At 45.2% G+C, this 13,674-nt stretch overlaps 1 protein-coding gene across 3 annotated transcripts in view; it reads left to right on the top strand.

The window, feature by feature from the left end:
- Window positions 1-13,674, top strand: part of LOC145404093 (aldehyde dehydrogenase, mitochondrial) — a 118,936-nt gene that overhangs the window by 59,857 nt on the left and 45,405 nt on the right. Inside the window, exon 1 of one of the 3 annotated variants that reach the window (XM_080275707.1) lies at window positions 11,498-11,556. The exons of the other annotated variants lie outside the window; for them this stretch is intronic. Coding sequence (XP_080131833.1) covers window positions 11,521-11,556 — 36 coding nt within the window. The 5' untranslated portion in view covers window positions 11,498-11,520. Of the gene's footprint in view, window positions 1-11,497; window positions 11,557-13,674 lie in introns of those variants that run through there. 3 annotated transcript variants of the gene reach the window in all.

The following is a 13,674-nucleotide window of genomic DNA, read 5'->3' as shown; positions in this document are numbered from 1 at the left end:
CTACTAATCAGTCTATCTATCTATCATTTGCCAGACTCCTTAATCCCGTAAGCAGTGGCCACACACAAATCGCCTCCATGTCGCCCGGTCCCCAGCCATTTCCCTGCCCGGCTCCTAGCTCAAACTTCCCTCTGTCATATACCTCTCCAATCCATCCCTCCATCTCATCCTGGCCTCCCCCTCCACCTCACTCACATACACTTTCCTCGTTAGTCTTTCTCCATCCTCTCCACATGGCCAAACCACCTCAGTGTATTAACTCCTAATGCTTTCTGTCACATCCACATCCACACCACAACGCTCCTTTACATCCTCATTAGTCAGTCTGTCTCTTCACGTAACTCCAGATGCTCCTCTCAAATAACTCGTTTCCACTGCTCTCACGCCTGACTTGTGTCCTTCCAACAAAGTCCAAGCTTTACTTCCATGCGTTAGAGTTGGTATCACAATACTGTCATGCAGCGACTTTTTTACTTCCATGCTCACTTCCCTGTTGCTTATCAATGTTTTCAAAGAACCAGCAACCTTTCTTCCTTGTTGTACCCTTTCCAGCATTTCACCCTCAAAACTTCCATCCTACTCATCACACTACCCAAGTACTTAAATGCACTTATATTTTCCATTTCCTCATCATCCAACATCACAGTACAGTACATCCATGTGACTTTATTTCTCTCGAAGACCATAACTTAACTCTTCCCTATATTCGCCTTTAGATTCTGTTTCTAACACACTCTTCCAAACTCGTTCCCCAAGCCTTGCAGTTCCCCTTCGTCGTCACTTAATACAGTATCATCTGCAAACAACAGTACAGGGAGTTTCCAAACGTTGCCCCCTCTCATTAAAGCTGCTCCAACATCCATTGCCCTACCTTGTATCTCCTTTATAACCTCATATATATACAGATTGAACAACCATGGAGACATGATAATAATAATAATAACAGATCATTGTAGTCCTCGCTGGCATCATCTCAACTCTCCCTCATTAATGCCGTTGCGTGTCTTAAGGTTTAGTACAGAGGCGAGGAGGTTCATGAGTCATTCCTTATGTGGTTAACCCCTTCACCGCCAGGACATGTTTATTATTATTATTATTATTATTATTATTATTATTATTATTGCTTTCGCGGTCAATGATTCTCAGTAAGATTAGTTTTGCAGTATTTATAGTAATAATAATAATAATAATAATAATAATTACCAGCCGTGATAGCGAAGCTGGTATTGTTTTCAATTTGTTTGCCTGTCTGTCTTTGTATCTGTTAGCACGATAACTTCGCAACCGCTCAAGATATCATCACAAAATTTTACAGGTGTGTAGTAGGGATGAAAATCTACGAGTTCGAAATTGGTGAAAGTAGGTCAAGGTCTATATGTCTGTTAGCATAATAACTTCGCAACCGCTCAAGGTATCATCAAACAATTTTACAGGTGCGTAGTAGGGATGAAAATCTACGAGTTCGAAATTGGTGAAAGTAGGACAAGGTTATGGTCATATTCCGAGCCACGCTAGATATGTATCGGCTCGCGTCTGGTGTGATTCCTTCCTTGGGTGCCTCTTATTATTATTATTATTATTTATGAAGATGAAGAGCTTCGATTTTTATATCAAAAGGTCAGTGGTTAAGGTCGCACGGCAATGTCTACTCAGACAGATTTGGTCAGATTTCGACCAAACATACTGTCAAATTACAGTAACTCGATTTACTGAACACCCGGTCCATGGTCAAGGTCACAGGGTAGAGTCAGACATTTGGCCCTTAGACCAGTTATAGCTAGGGCGCAGATGTACTGTCTCAGTGCTCCCTGTGTTAACATGAGAGAAATAATATGTAAACAATATTTTGCTGAATAAGTAATTTACATAATTCAGTGGCGTACCCTGAGGGATGGCCAGGGTTGCATTGGTCACTCCAAGTTCTGTGGGGATAAATCCAAACTCTCTTCATGAGTTCTTCGTCCAGCCCATGATTAGACTTGACCACCTCTTGCCCACATTATTTTTTAAATCCTAGTTATGCCGCGGAATCAGTCCAGCTCATGGGCTCCATATAGCAACGTCTAGTGAGTTAGTGTCAGTGGAGCATCGTAAATGGGAAGTGCGCACTCGTGAGGAAGGGAAGATTCAAGTGTATTTATTTACTTTGTCAGGACCAACTGCCTAGCCCCGGGCTCTTACGCTTCTCATGGGGCAACGTAGGATTGGATGATGGATGGATGGACAAAGTCAAACGAATCATGTGTAATATCATTGACTTGTAGCTGGGCTGTGGCCTAACGAAAATTATATAGAAAGGGATAAAGGAGAAAACGGCAGAGGGTCAGGTCAGGGCGCCCCTAATATTGCCTTCATAACGCACTTCCACCAAGCATACTCAAGTAACCCCCCACCCCATCATACGCACGCATACTTACGAGTAAGTGAACGAACACGTACACGCGTGCAAACGAATCTGACTTTTTCCAAAGACCCCACTGTGTATAAACATAAGGAAATACTTAGGACATATGGGTATTAACTTCTTTACAATAGTAAAATCCAAGAATATCTTGTTACAGCATATACATTTTGCCTAGGAAAGAATTTCGTGCTGTAGATGTTTGAATCAAACTCAGTAGCTACCTTCTGCCTGGGAACTTCTTGTTTTGTTTGGCAAACATCACTTTTTATGCTGAGGAAATCTTTCCTTGGGTTGAGGAGGTTAACAGGGTCACTAAGTGCCACAGTGGAATAGTTTTGATTCTCTTTCACTGTTTCCCTTTCTAAGCCAGGTGAATAACGAGTGACGTCTAGCAGTCGCCATTTTGCAATCCAGGTCCCTATTTCAGCTTACGTGTGAATTGTCTGGGGTTAAGAGTACATTCCCAAATTCATGGTATTGCCTGACAGCTGCCAAGGTGTAATCGGTTTGTTATTACCTGACGGAACTGGTCCACTCCCATTTCAACATTTCAATAAGCTTAAGTAATGAGGAATCAGATCACCCCTACAATCTGACTATACAAGGCCATTACCTGAAGCTGAAAAGGTTAATGACCTTCCTCAGGGTCTACCGAATGTGCTGGTCATCAGTGAATCATATGTATCGGAAACTGGGAAAAGGTGATGTGTGTGTCAATAGGTCATATATGTAGAACAGTAAAATCATAAACGAGCATATAGATGTACTGTACACTACATTTTATTGATTGATTGATTGATTGATTGCAAGGCATCAGCATGAAAGAATACATATCTACGAAAGAATGAGAACTATAGGTTAATTTGTTAATAATAATTTGGGCTGTCTAGTATTGACATTAGTTTGTAGTTAAGAAACATGTAGTATACCGGTCCCACATTCTGCTCTTACTTTAACTTGACTTAAGATTCCCATTTCTCCATCTTGAAAACTGATTTGTAACAACAGATGAACACTAGTATATGATGCTAGCCACGAAGAAGTGTTACGGAATGGATGTACATACTGTCTTTTAAACCACTGAGCTACGTGAAATAAGCTGCGGAAAACATTCTGGGCTTTTTTTTTTTTTTTTTTTTTTTTTAATGTGTTCGATTCTGGGGATAGGCTTCACAGCCTGCTATTAAGGCCCAGCAGTCCTACATACCATACACCCCTACATGTTACCACTTCGGCGCTAACACCCACCGTCCATATTGAATACATGCTAGAGCTGTCTCATACAGGACTGGTGTATTGGTATTAGCGGAGGTATTTTCACGACATGTCGGCGGGTCTTTTGGTAGATCAGTAAAGCCTGATTTAATGAAATTCAAATCCTTAAACTGTTCCCTGCCCCACGGGGATTTGAACCTGGGTTCGTTAGGACTGCAGTCACTTCTCACATCGTGAGAGAGAGAGAGAAACTTTAGTACGGTGACATCTTTTTTTTTTCTTTCTTTCTTTCTACCGGCATACGATTTTCTTATACCCTTTTAACTCTAACTTGGTCTGAAAATCCTATCTCTTCCCGAATAATGGATTGTAAGAACAGTGACACAAGATTATGATGCTAGTCACAAAGTGTTGTGGATAGTATGTAGAGCGGTAGCATTATCTCTTTCTGACACAGAGCTACGTGAAATTAGCTGCAAGTGACGAAAATCTGGGCCTGGTTAGAGTAAAAAAAAAACAGTACCGGTATGTATAGTTTAGAAGAGATCCCTACTAGTGAAGAGGAAAATCAATTCAGTGGAAGCCTCTCGTGCAGCAAAAATAAACTGCAGTTGAAAATCGTCTTGGATAATGAAGAAATGGGTAAACAGTCACAAGAAGGGATTATGATAAGTGATTAGTGAAACCATGTACGAAGATAACAGTGCAATTGGTTCTGTCCGAGTGGAGCGTCTGTTATTGATATCTCTTATCTCGCAACCCTTGAGTGTGTGGTCTCTTCCTTTAGCTTCACAGTATCATACTGAAGTAGATAAAGTAGATGAGCTCATTGTCGTCAGCTTAGGTGGCACTAAAGTTGTATTGGAGAGTAGCAGTAGTAGTAATAGTAGTAGTAGCAATAGTATACGGTAGTCGTTGTAGCTCCAGGTTCATCTGAAACGTGAACCCGGTGAACAGCAGGCTTAAGTTGATCTTGCAATTGACCAACTTCCAATTGGGAGATAGGGATGTTGAGGGACGTTTGTACCTGTACAACCAGGAAGTTGAGCGACCTGGTTATATCGGTCCCACCACATGAAAGCGTCCCTCTCCCGCACCAAGAACGCGGAAAGCACCAGGAATTATGGAGAATGTCGCAAAATGTTGAAATATGAGGGAAATGTAGTAACTAAATGGATGTGAAAAATGTGCAGATCGGCCTGGGAGAAAGGTAGTGTGTTCGGGGAATGGAAGTCGGGAAAATACCGGGGTTTCCTTGTATAGAAGGAAATGAGAAAGAGAGGTATTTGTTTTCTCAGTGTACAGCATTAGGAAAGAATAAGGTACCTGTCAACAGAGGAAGAAAACAGGATTGGTTGGAGAGACTCAAGGGAGATTTAGGAAGGAGAAGGGTGTGTAAATCAGATATTCATTCTACCATATAGTACAAGGGAATAAAGATGTAGGCTGCCTTCATGGATCTGGAGGTAGCATATGACAGATAGACAAGGAATATGGAAGGTGGTGAAAGTGGATGGAGTAGATGCATAAATGTCTGAAAGTGGATGGAGTAGATGCATAAATGTCAAATACGGTTAATAATGTGTGCGAGAGTGCAAGGGCAGCAGTGCGGGCGGAAAATTATTTTGACCTTCGCCAAGGGGGTTATGTTTTTGCCGGCGTTGGTTTGTTTGCCTGTTTGTCAGCGGGATTACACAAAAAGTTATGAACGGATTTTGCTGGCATTTTTCGGAGGGGTAGGGTATGGCCTACGGAACAATTAGATTTTGGTGGTGATCCGGATCATCATCCAGATCCAGGAATTTGCTTTCCATCATAAAAACCTTGATCTTAAAATATACATATTCCAGTATACGACGTGCACAAAATACAAACACTTATTCAGCATGTCAGACACGAGTAAACATGGCTTTTCTTCTCTCCTTCGTGCTCAACTGCCTTCAGATCAAGACTCAAGTCTCCTAGAATGAACACCCAGACACGTTGTGTGGTTTAGCCGGTTGTGGGACATTGTGCTCCTCAAATATGTCTCTCAATCTGTAGATAAAGTAACGATAACAAAACACAGAAATATAATCAGAAACACAATAGAGGGAAAACAAACTCACAGGCCAGAAGGCAACAGAGAGCTATCGACAACGCTTGGTTAATGACAAGAACAGCATTGCCACAATGTAAACATTGAAAAACCTCATAACACTGCTGTTATGCTAGGTGTTTTTAGGTCGACTTCTCGTCCTAAGAACACTAGCTACTGAGCGGGGTCTTCTTTCGAGACCGGAACTAGAACACACAACAAGAGGAACAGGGCATAAAAACTTGGCAGACCAACCTTACACCTATATTGCCTTAATTCTGATTCCCTTACAATATACGGCAAGTATATACAGTATAGGTTATATGGACAATGTCAGGCTTTTATACATACAATATATATAAGTGTAGTCACTTTCATTCAGTACTGTTTACTAACAATACACCGTAGTTGTAAGCACAGACTGAATAGCCTTTACCGTACAGTCTTTAGGGTTCCACTTGTTAGTTCTAGACATAGCCAGTTCTCACTGTGTATTAGAGGTGCCGCTATGTTGAGTATAGACACTGTCAGTTCTAACTGCACCATAGGTGTGGGTAATACATGTAACACAGACACTGTTAGTCCCTGCTTCACAATGGTGGCACTGGTATTACATTGTTGGTCTTATTGGTCCGCTGAGACCTGGGCTAATCATAAGTGGCGCCCGGGCATAGGAGGCTGGTAGTCGGGTGTACCCTCCCGTAGGGGGCACAGAACAACTGCATGGGGGTGAGGTCGTCCAGGCGTGGCTGCGGACTGATGCACAGGGGGGCCCTTTCCTGGTGGGGCCTCGACCTGGAGGGTGGCCCTTGGGACTGGGACCTGACAGGGTCAATAGACGCGCCTCTCGTCGCCTGCTCCTAGCGAAGGGTGAAGTCATCCAGGCATGGCTGCGGACTGGTGTGCAGGGAGGCCTTTTCCTGGTGGGGCCTCGACCTGGAGGGTGGCCCTTGGAACTGGGGCCTGACAAGGTCAATAGACGCACCTGTCATTGCCTGCTCAAAGCAGAGGGTGAGGTCGTCTGGACGTGGCTGCGGACTGGTGCACAGGGAGGCCCGTTCCTGGTTGGGCCTCGACCTGGTGAGTGGCCCTCGGGGCTGGGGCCAAACAGCATCAGGATCCGGGCCTGCTGCTTCTTACTCCGGGCAGAGGGCCAGTGGTGAGTGGGGTCAGGGCTGTCCCACCCTGGGGTCCTGGGGGTGTTCCTGGGAAGACGGGGGCTGTTGTCACCTCTGGACTGGGGTGCCGTTAGGGGTTGGCTGCGGCATCTCGTGTGTGGGGCGTCTGTCAGGGCCGGGCATCGTCCGGCGGGCAGGCTGAAAGGCGTGGATTCCTTCCTCATGTATCGGACCCCGCCACCACTCAAACGGCAGCTCCTCTGGGAGTCCACACCTGGAGAGAGAGGGGAGAGAATGTCCCACGCAGCTGCTGGGAGGATGGTGGGTCACGCCAGGGACTTCCTCCGACAGGGAAGCCCTGGAGACTCTGGGCAAAGGGCGGACGGTGGCTGACCCTTCCCCAACCCGGACAGTGGGCGAGGTCGCGGTTCCAAAGTCCCGAAGGGCAGCAGCTGAAGGGCGGACGGTGGCTGACCCTTCCCTGACCTGGACGGTGGCCAAGGTCGCAGTGCCGCTCCTGTAGGAGGAGGAGGTGGACTAAGGGCAGACGGTAGCCAACCCTTCCCTGATCCGGACGGTGGCTGAGACTGCGGTTCCGCCTTCCTCTGGCATACCAAGTGTGGTTACAGCAGTGCTGGAAGGGGCTGCAGCAGAAGGACAGACGGTGGCCGAAACCGCGGTGCTGACTGGGACTGTGAGTTCACAAGTCCCACCCCGATCCTGGCGAAGGCTGCTCCGGCCGAGATATAGTTGGCCGTCACTGTGATGTCGTGGTTGGGTGAGTTGAGGGGAAGAGGGACATAGGCCCGGGTCGTACCTGAGCCCTTTTCGCTCCGAGTCTGCACCCTGTTTACCTGGCCTACTGTTGTGTCCTCCTGGGGTGGGGGTGGGGCTGCGGCTCCGTAGTGGGGTGGGGGGTTTAATGGCGGAAGTGCGCATTTCAACTACCACGGTGGATCTCAAATAGTTGTGTCAACAAGATTTATGATAATATTCGACATGTAGTATCAAATTTTACTTACAAACTTGATCAGTTTTATGAGTTGTTACTGAACCCTCAATCTTAGTTGAAGTTTTGAAAAAATTAATATACAGAAAACATTTGGGGGTCTATAGCCCCCCTAGCCCCCCAGAAATTACGGCCATGCCTTAGTAAGAGAGGTTAAGGTCTGGATATTGTTGTTTTCTGATGCAAAGCTTGGTGAGTGAGTTCCGAAGTGTGTATAAGAAATGAAATTTAAAATGAATTTAGCAAAGTGTAAAGTTATAGTCTTTGAGAGGAATGAAGTCAAGGAATGCACAGTGTGTCTGGCAAGCGTCGAAAGCATTCCAGCATGGGGGGAAATTACAGTCAGCGTGGGTTAATATCCATCTGTCCATGTGTTTATCTATATCTGTAATATTCAGTACATGGAAATGAACTTCGGAGTATAGTATACAGTATGAAAGTAAAACTGTAGGTGCAGGTGTAAGGAAACCTGCAGTAGCCTATGTTGGGAGATAGGAAATCTACTTTTGTGAAGAATAGGATACCGTACCATATGTGGAGTCACATGGAGAGACAGACTGACAAATGAGGATGTGAAGGAGCGTTGTGGTGTGGATGTGGATGTAATAGAAAGCGTTAGGAGAAACACACTGAGGTGATTTGGCCATGTGGAGAGGATGGAAAGTGAGAGACTAACGGGGAGAGTATGTGAGTCAGGTGGAGGGGGAGAGAAGGAGGGGAAGGCCAAGGATGAGGTGGAGGGATGGAGTGGAGAAGTATATGAGAGAGGGGGGTGCGAATTGGGAGCAGGGCAGTGAAATGGCGGGGGACAGGGTGACATGAAGGCGATTTTTTTGTGGCCACCCCGTAAGGGATTAAGGCGTCTGGCGATAGATAGATACATAGACCATATATATTCATAATTTTTTCGTGTTCTACACAGCCTGTCTGTAATGAGTTCAGGACGACATATTGGGGGTTAAAACCTCGTTTGCCCCCCACAGTTAAAATTCAGGGGAGGGGTCAGCTACCCTCCACACTCCCATGTCCTCCCACTTCCGACGCCCTTGTTGGCTGAAAGGTGAGAGCCGTCAAATGTTTTGTTGGTGTGATGAGCAAAGATAGAAGTTTAGTGGATGAAATATGAGAAAGAGCACAGCAGGGAAGGAAGATGGCTGGCACGTTGAGGAGTGTGATGAGGGATGGACAGGCGAGCCTGAAGAAAAAAAGTCGTTACACGGCTGTACTGTGATTTCCACCTAAACGAATGCAGTTGAAGCTGGGACTCTGTTGGAAGGACGCAAGTCAAGAGTAGGAGGGGTGAAAATGAATTATTTAAGAGGAACATTCGGAGTTACGTGAAGATACACAAACATGTGAAGCTGAGAAATGCACAAAAGATGCTCTATACCTGGAATGGTTTTGCTGTGTGGAGAGATTGGAAAATGAAAGACTGACTTAGAGTGTTATGCCACGTGCTCAGAGATCAACTTCTTGCCCTCTGAGTACGTGGGTCTGATATTGGGATCTTTCCAAGACCGGGTCCAGAGCATGCAACCAAAGGAACAGAGCTTAAAACACAGGCTAACCAATCTTACACGTATATAACTCACAAAGAATACAATGACTTGGCACAATACAATCTGATTGATTATACACACTATAGGAGGTATAAGGATCTGAGTCTGAGACTAGTGGGCTAAGATAACTGCAGGTGGCACCCAGGTGTGAGTGGGGTCTCGTCAGGTGTGCGCTCTCTGAAGGGGCGCGGGACCACTACTGTACTCCGGATTGTCGGGTGAGGGCTGCTGGGTGGTGTAGAGGGAGGCCTTTCACTGGAGGGACCTCCGTCGGTGTGTCGGCCCTCGGGGCTGGGGCCAACAGGTCGAGTAGGTGCACTGCCTTGCGCCTGCCCTTGGTGGAGGATGGTTCGCCGGCTTGTCTTGGGAGGTCGCGGCCGGGAGTCGTGGGGGCGTCCCTCTGTGACTGGTGTCTGCGGTCTCGCCTTCGTCGGGAGTCCATCAGGGGCTGCCTGTGGTTTCTCCTTCTCTGAGAGTCCGACAATGACTGGTGACGTAGGGACGCTGGTTGTAGTGAGTGTACCCCTCACTATAGGGCCACTCCAGACATCTTCCAGCAGCAGGGAGAGCGAGAGGGACGTCCCACTCTGCCTCTGGAGGAGTGAGGGGAGCAAGGGACATGACCCTCTGTAAGTGCTGAAGGTTCAGCAGATGAGGCCCACATGGTGGGCGGGGCCTCCCTGGCAGGCACGGTGGACGCCGCCGCGGTTCTGCTAGACACTGGGACTGCAGGTGAGAGGAGCACGGTAGGCATTGTTGCGGTCCTGCTCCTGGCGGGGGCTACAGGTGAGGGAAGCATGGTGGGCGTTCCCTCTCCGACGAGCACGATGAGCGTCATCGTGGTCCTGCTGGTGGCTGTAAGTGAAAGGAGCACGGTGGGCGTCATCATGGTCCTACAGAGGGCAGTAGGTGAAAGGAGTACAGCGGGCGTCCTTTCCCCAACGAACACAGTGCGTGTCGTCGTGGTCCTACTTGGGGAGTCTGCCGGCACACAGATCCTGCCCTGATCCTGGTGAGCGTTGGTCCAGGTAGAGGGTAATGCGGCAGAGCAACGTACCTCTCGTGGATTCCGTTGAGGGGAAGAGGGGCGCGTGGTGGTTGGGGACATATGCCTGTCTTGCTCGTTCTCTTGTTACGCCCCTGTGTAGTCTCCCTTTGGTACATCTCGTATTTCAGAGTGTGTTATTGAGATGGTGGAGAGGGAGTGAGTTGAGGATGAGGTGGGGGACTGGGTGGAGAGGTATGTGAGGGTGGAAGGAGCTCGAGGGAGGGCAGTCTGATGGCAGAGGGCAGGGTGACATGGAGGCGATTTGTTTGTGGCCACCCCTTCCGTGATCAAGGCATTTGGCTTTAAGGTTGACGGATAGAGAGACTTCCCTGCATTCAATCACTTCCCCTTCACAAATACACTCAGCCATTCCGCCAGAGTAACACTGCCTTACAGGAGCACTTCTTGACGCTCTCATTCAGTCGCTTCATTCACCATACATCCCAACAGTCCGTAGGTTTCTCCTTATGCACACGCAGTCACACAACACTAGCAACTTGACATTTCCTATTTTCCGTCGTATCTGACTCAGTCAGTCACTTCTCATATTTTTCGTTTTCCCGTACTGGGGGCCACTCTCCTACCTACTTGAGTTACTTTTTTTTTTTTACTTGCCAACTTTTCTTCTCTATCATTTCTTGCACTCTGCTGTACCCCACATTTCAGTCAGTTGTATACTGTAATCTTCACTTTCAAATACGTTCCTTTATCCTTCATATTACCATCCACTGTCAGTCATCACAGCTCTATCTCTGACCGGTAAAAAAAAAAAAAAAAAAAAAAAAAAAACTGTCACCATGGTGTTTCTCTACATTTGCCAGGTGAACGATTATACCAAGGAATTTTGTATTTACAACTTGTGACTATAGCAATGCACTTTGGACAACTAATCTCGTACTCACGATAGTGAAGTAATATGTATGTTACTCATACTGTTCCATGGCTCTACAAAGATTTGTTTTACTGGATGCGGTACAACAGTTACAATCTCTGTTGCCATGCCAGCAGCCGACGCACTGACGCAGAGGCGCGTTGAGGTTTTAGTGTCGGGTCGGAGGGAGGCTGTCTATCTAGCAACGTACGAACGAAAATGCCGGTCAAGAAACCTGAGATCTTCTACAACAAGGTAAGGAGGTAACAATGAAACCCTCTGTGTGTGATATCGTTAGAGTAATTGTCTGACACTTCCTTTGTTTGTCAAAAGACATGTTTGAAAGTTTCTTTGGCAGGAGGTGCAGTAGGGCAAGTTGTATAAAACAGTCTTTCCATTTATTGGCAGTTTCCATGTTTACCTTACCCGTAAATGTACAAGGACTGGAAAAGAAACATGTTAATTTTATCCATTATTCTTCTCACATTCTGATTTGTACAATGAGTAATTCAGTATTATTAGCATACAGTTACTTCAGTATAAGTAACAGCGAGTTTATTTTCTGTTACTCCCACATTTTCACATGATTTCCATGTCAGTTACACAATATAGTACCTGCAAGTTGACTGGAAGCAGTTTGACTAAAGTGGAGTTGGAAGCAGTTTAACTAAAATGAAGTTTGGGAAATTGTTGTGATGTTTTTGTCGTGTAGTTATACAGTACAGTATTGTGTAAGTTTGGGGCTGTTTCCTTCTTATAGGTGATGCTCAGATTATTGAAGTTGGTATGGTATTAGTGGATAGATGCATTAATTTTGAAGTCTGTTAGTACTGTTACCCTCATATTGGGCAAAATTGAAACCTTTTGCCAAGTTACCATAGGCAATACCAACCATACAGTAAGTTAGAAGTGCAGCAGTCGGTGTAAAATTAATTTGAGCCACTCATTAACAGTTTAAAATCATGAATGTTATTTTTATTTCATTCTTGCTACTTCTAGGCAGTTATACAGTATTAAGGTTAGGAGAGCCCCTTGGTAATGAATGGTTAAATGAAACTCCCATTGAATCCCCACATTTTGTAAAGTTTGTCCATGTCCAACAGTGAAGAAATCAATAGGAGATGGCAAGAATAAAAAAAAAAATGTCATAAGATTGATGGTGTTAGTACTGTAACCCATTTATCCAGCCTCTGAGAACTGCATCAGAGATTACTTTGATCTAACATTGATTTTTCCTTGATCATACCATATACTCTAACAAGGTATGCTGAGGATGTGCATTTTTGTGTGGTTGTGTAGTTTTGATATTTGTTTTAAAGTGGAATAAGAAATTGGATTATCTTTTTTCATTGGCATTCACTTCCAGGTACTGAAATATTGGTAAATTCTCAGCTGTGTCGCATAATCAGGAATTCATGTGTGATATTTTGCTTGTCAGTGGAATGCTTTAGACTGACATGCTTATTCAGACATGAGCCACCATGGTTCTTAATGTTTTCACATAGTTTATTTATTTGTTTGTTTTTCTTGATTGCCCTAGACAATTTATTCAGCTTAGGAGTTAACTTAAAGGGTTAGTTGTAATATTGACTAACCCCTTCAGTAATGTAGGGGTGAATAGAAGCATCAGGTACTGTAGTAGTAAGAATGAAACAGAAAAATATGTGAATGGTTTGAAAGAGTTAGCAGATATGTTAAATCTAGTGATGTACATTTAATTTTGTTCTTACAGTTTTCAGTGAAATTCAGTTTGAGAGTGGATTTATTTGTTTACTGTGCTTATTTAATGCACAGTATTGAGCTCAAAGGATGAGATATAACCTTCATTAAACCATTCATCACTAGGGGCCTTCCCAAAATTGAATAAAACTTTCTGGAGGTAGCAGGCATAAACTAAACTTAAATGTCATCTGAGTAAAGGGGTTGAAGGCTTATATATTTCAACTCTCCTCCATCACATTCCTTCACAAACACTCTCTTCTCTTGTGTGTTTATCTGACTTAGCTATCAGCGCTGTTACTAAGCCATCTTTCTTAGGGCACCACCTCTCCTCCCTCCTCTCTTATCATTCTTCTCCAGTTACATCCCTTGAACCACCCTCCTTCCCATGTGATTCCCTCATCCCCTCTCCACACACAGTATTACCACCTTTTCTCTCACCCCCTTGTTATTCAGCCCTCCTCCCCTCTTGTCCTATTCCTCCTCTCTTGTTGCTCTTCCTCTTTGCTTGCCATCTCTTCCTCTCACCCTCTCATTCCTTTTATTCTTCATAATTATCTCTATCCTCCTTCTATTTCATTTCTTTCCACCTTTCCTCTCAATCCTCATTCCTTGTCAGCACCTCATCTCTGTGAGCCCCTCATCCCTCCCTCG

Source organism: Coenobita brevimanus, chromosome 62, assembly GCF_032717465.1.
Source record: "Coenobita brevimanus isolate Jiangsu-jjx chromosome 62, ASM3271746v2, whole genome shotgun sequence".
Classification (NCBI taxonomy): domain Eukaryota; kingdom Metazoa; phylum Arthropoda; class Malacostraca; order Decapoda; family Coenobitidae; genus Coenobita; species Coenobita brevimanus.
This window is presented reverse-complemented; position numbering and strand designations above follow the sequence as displayed.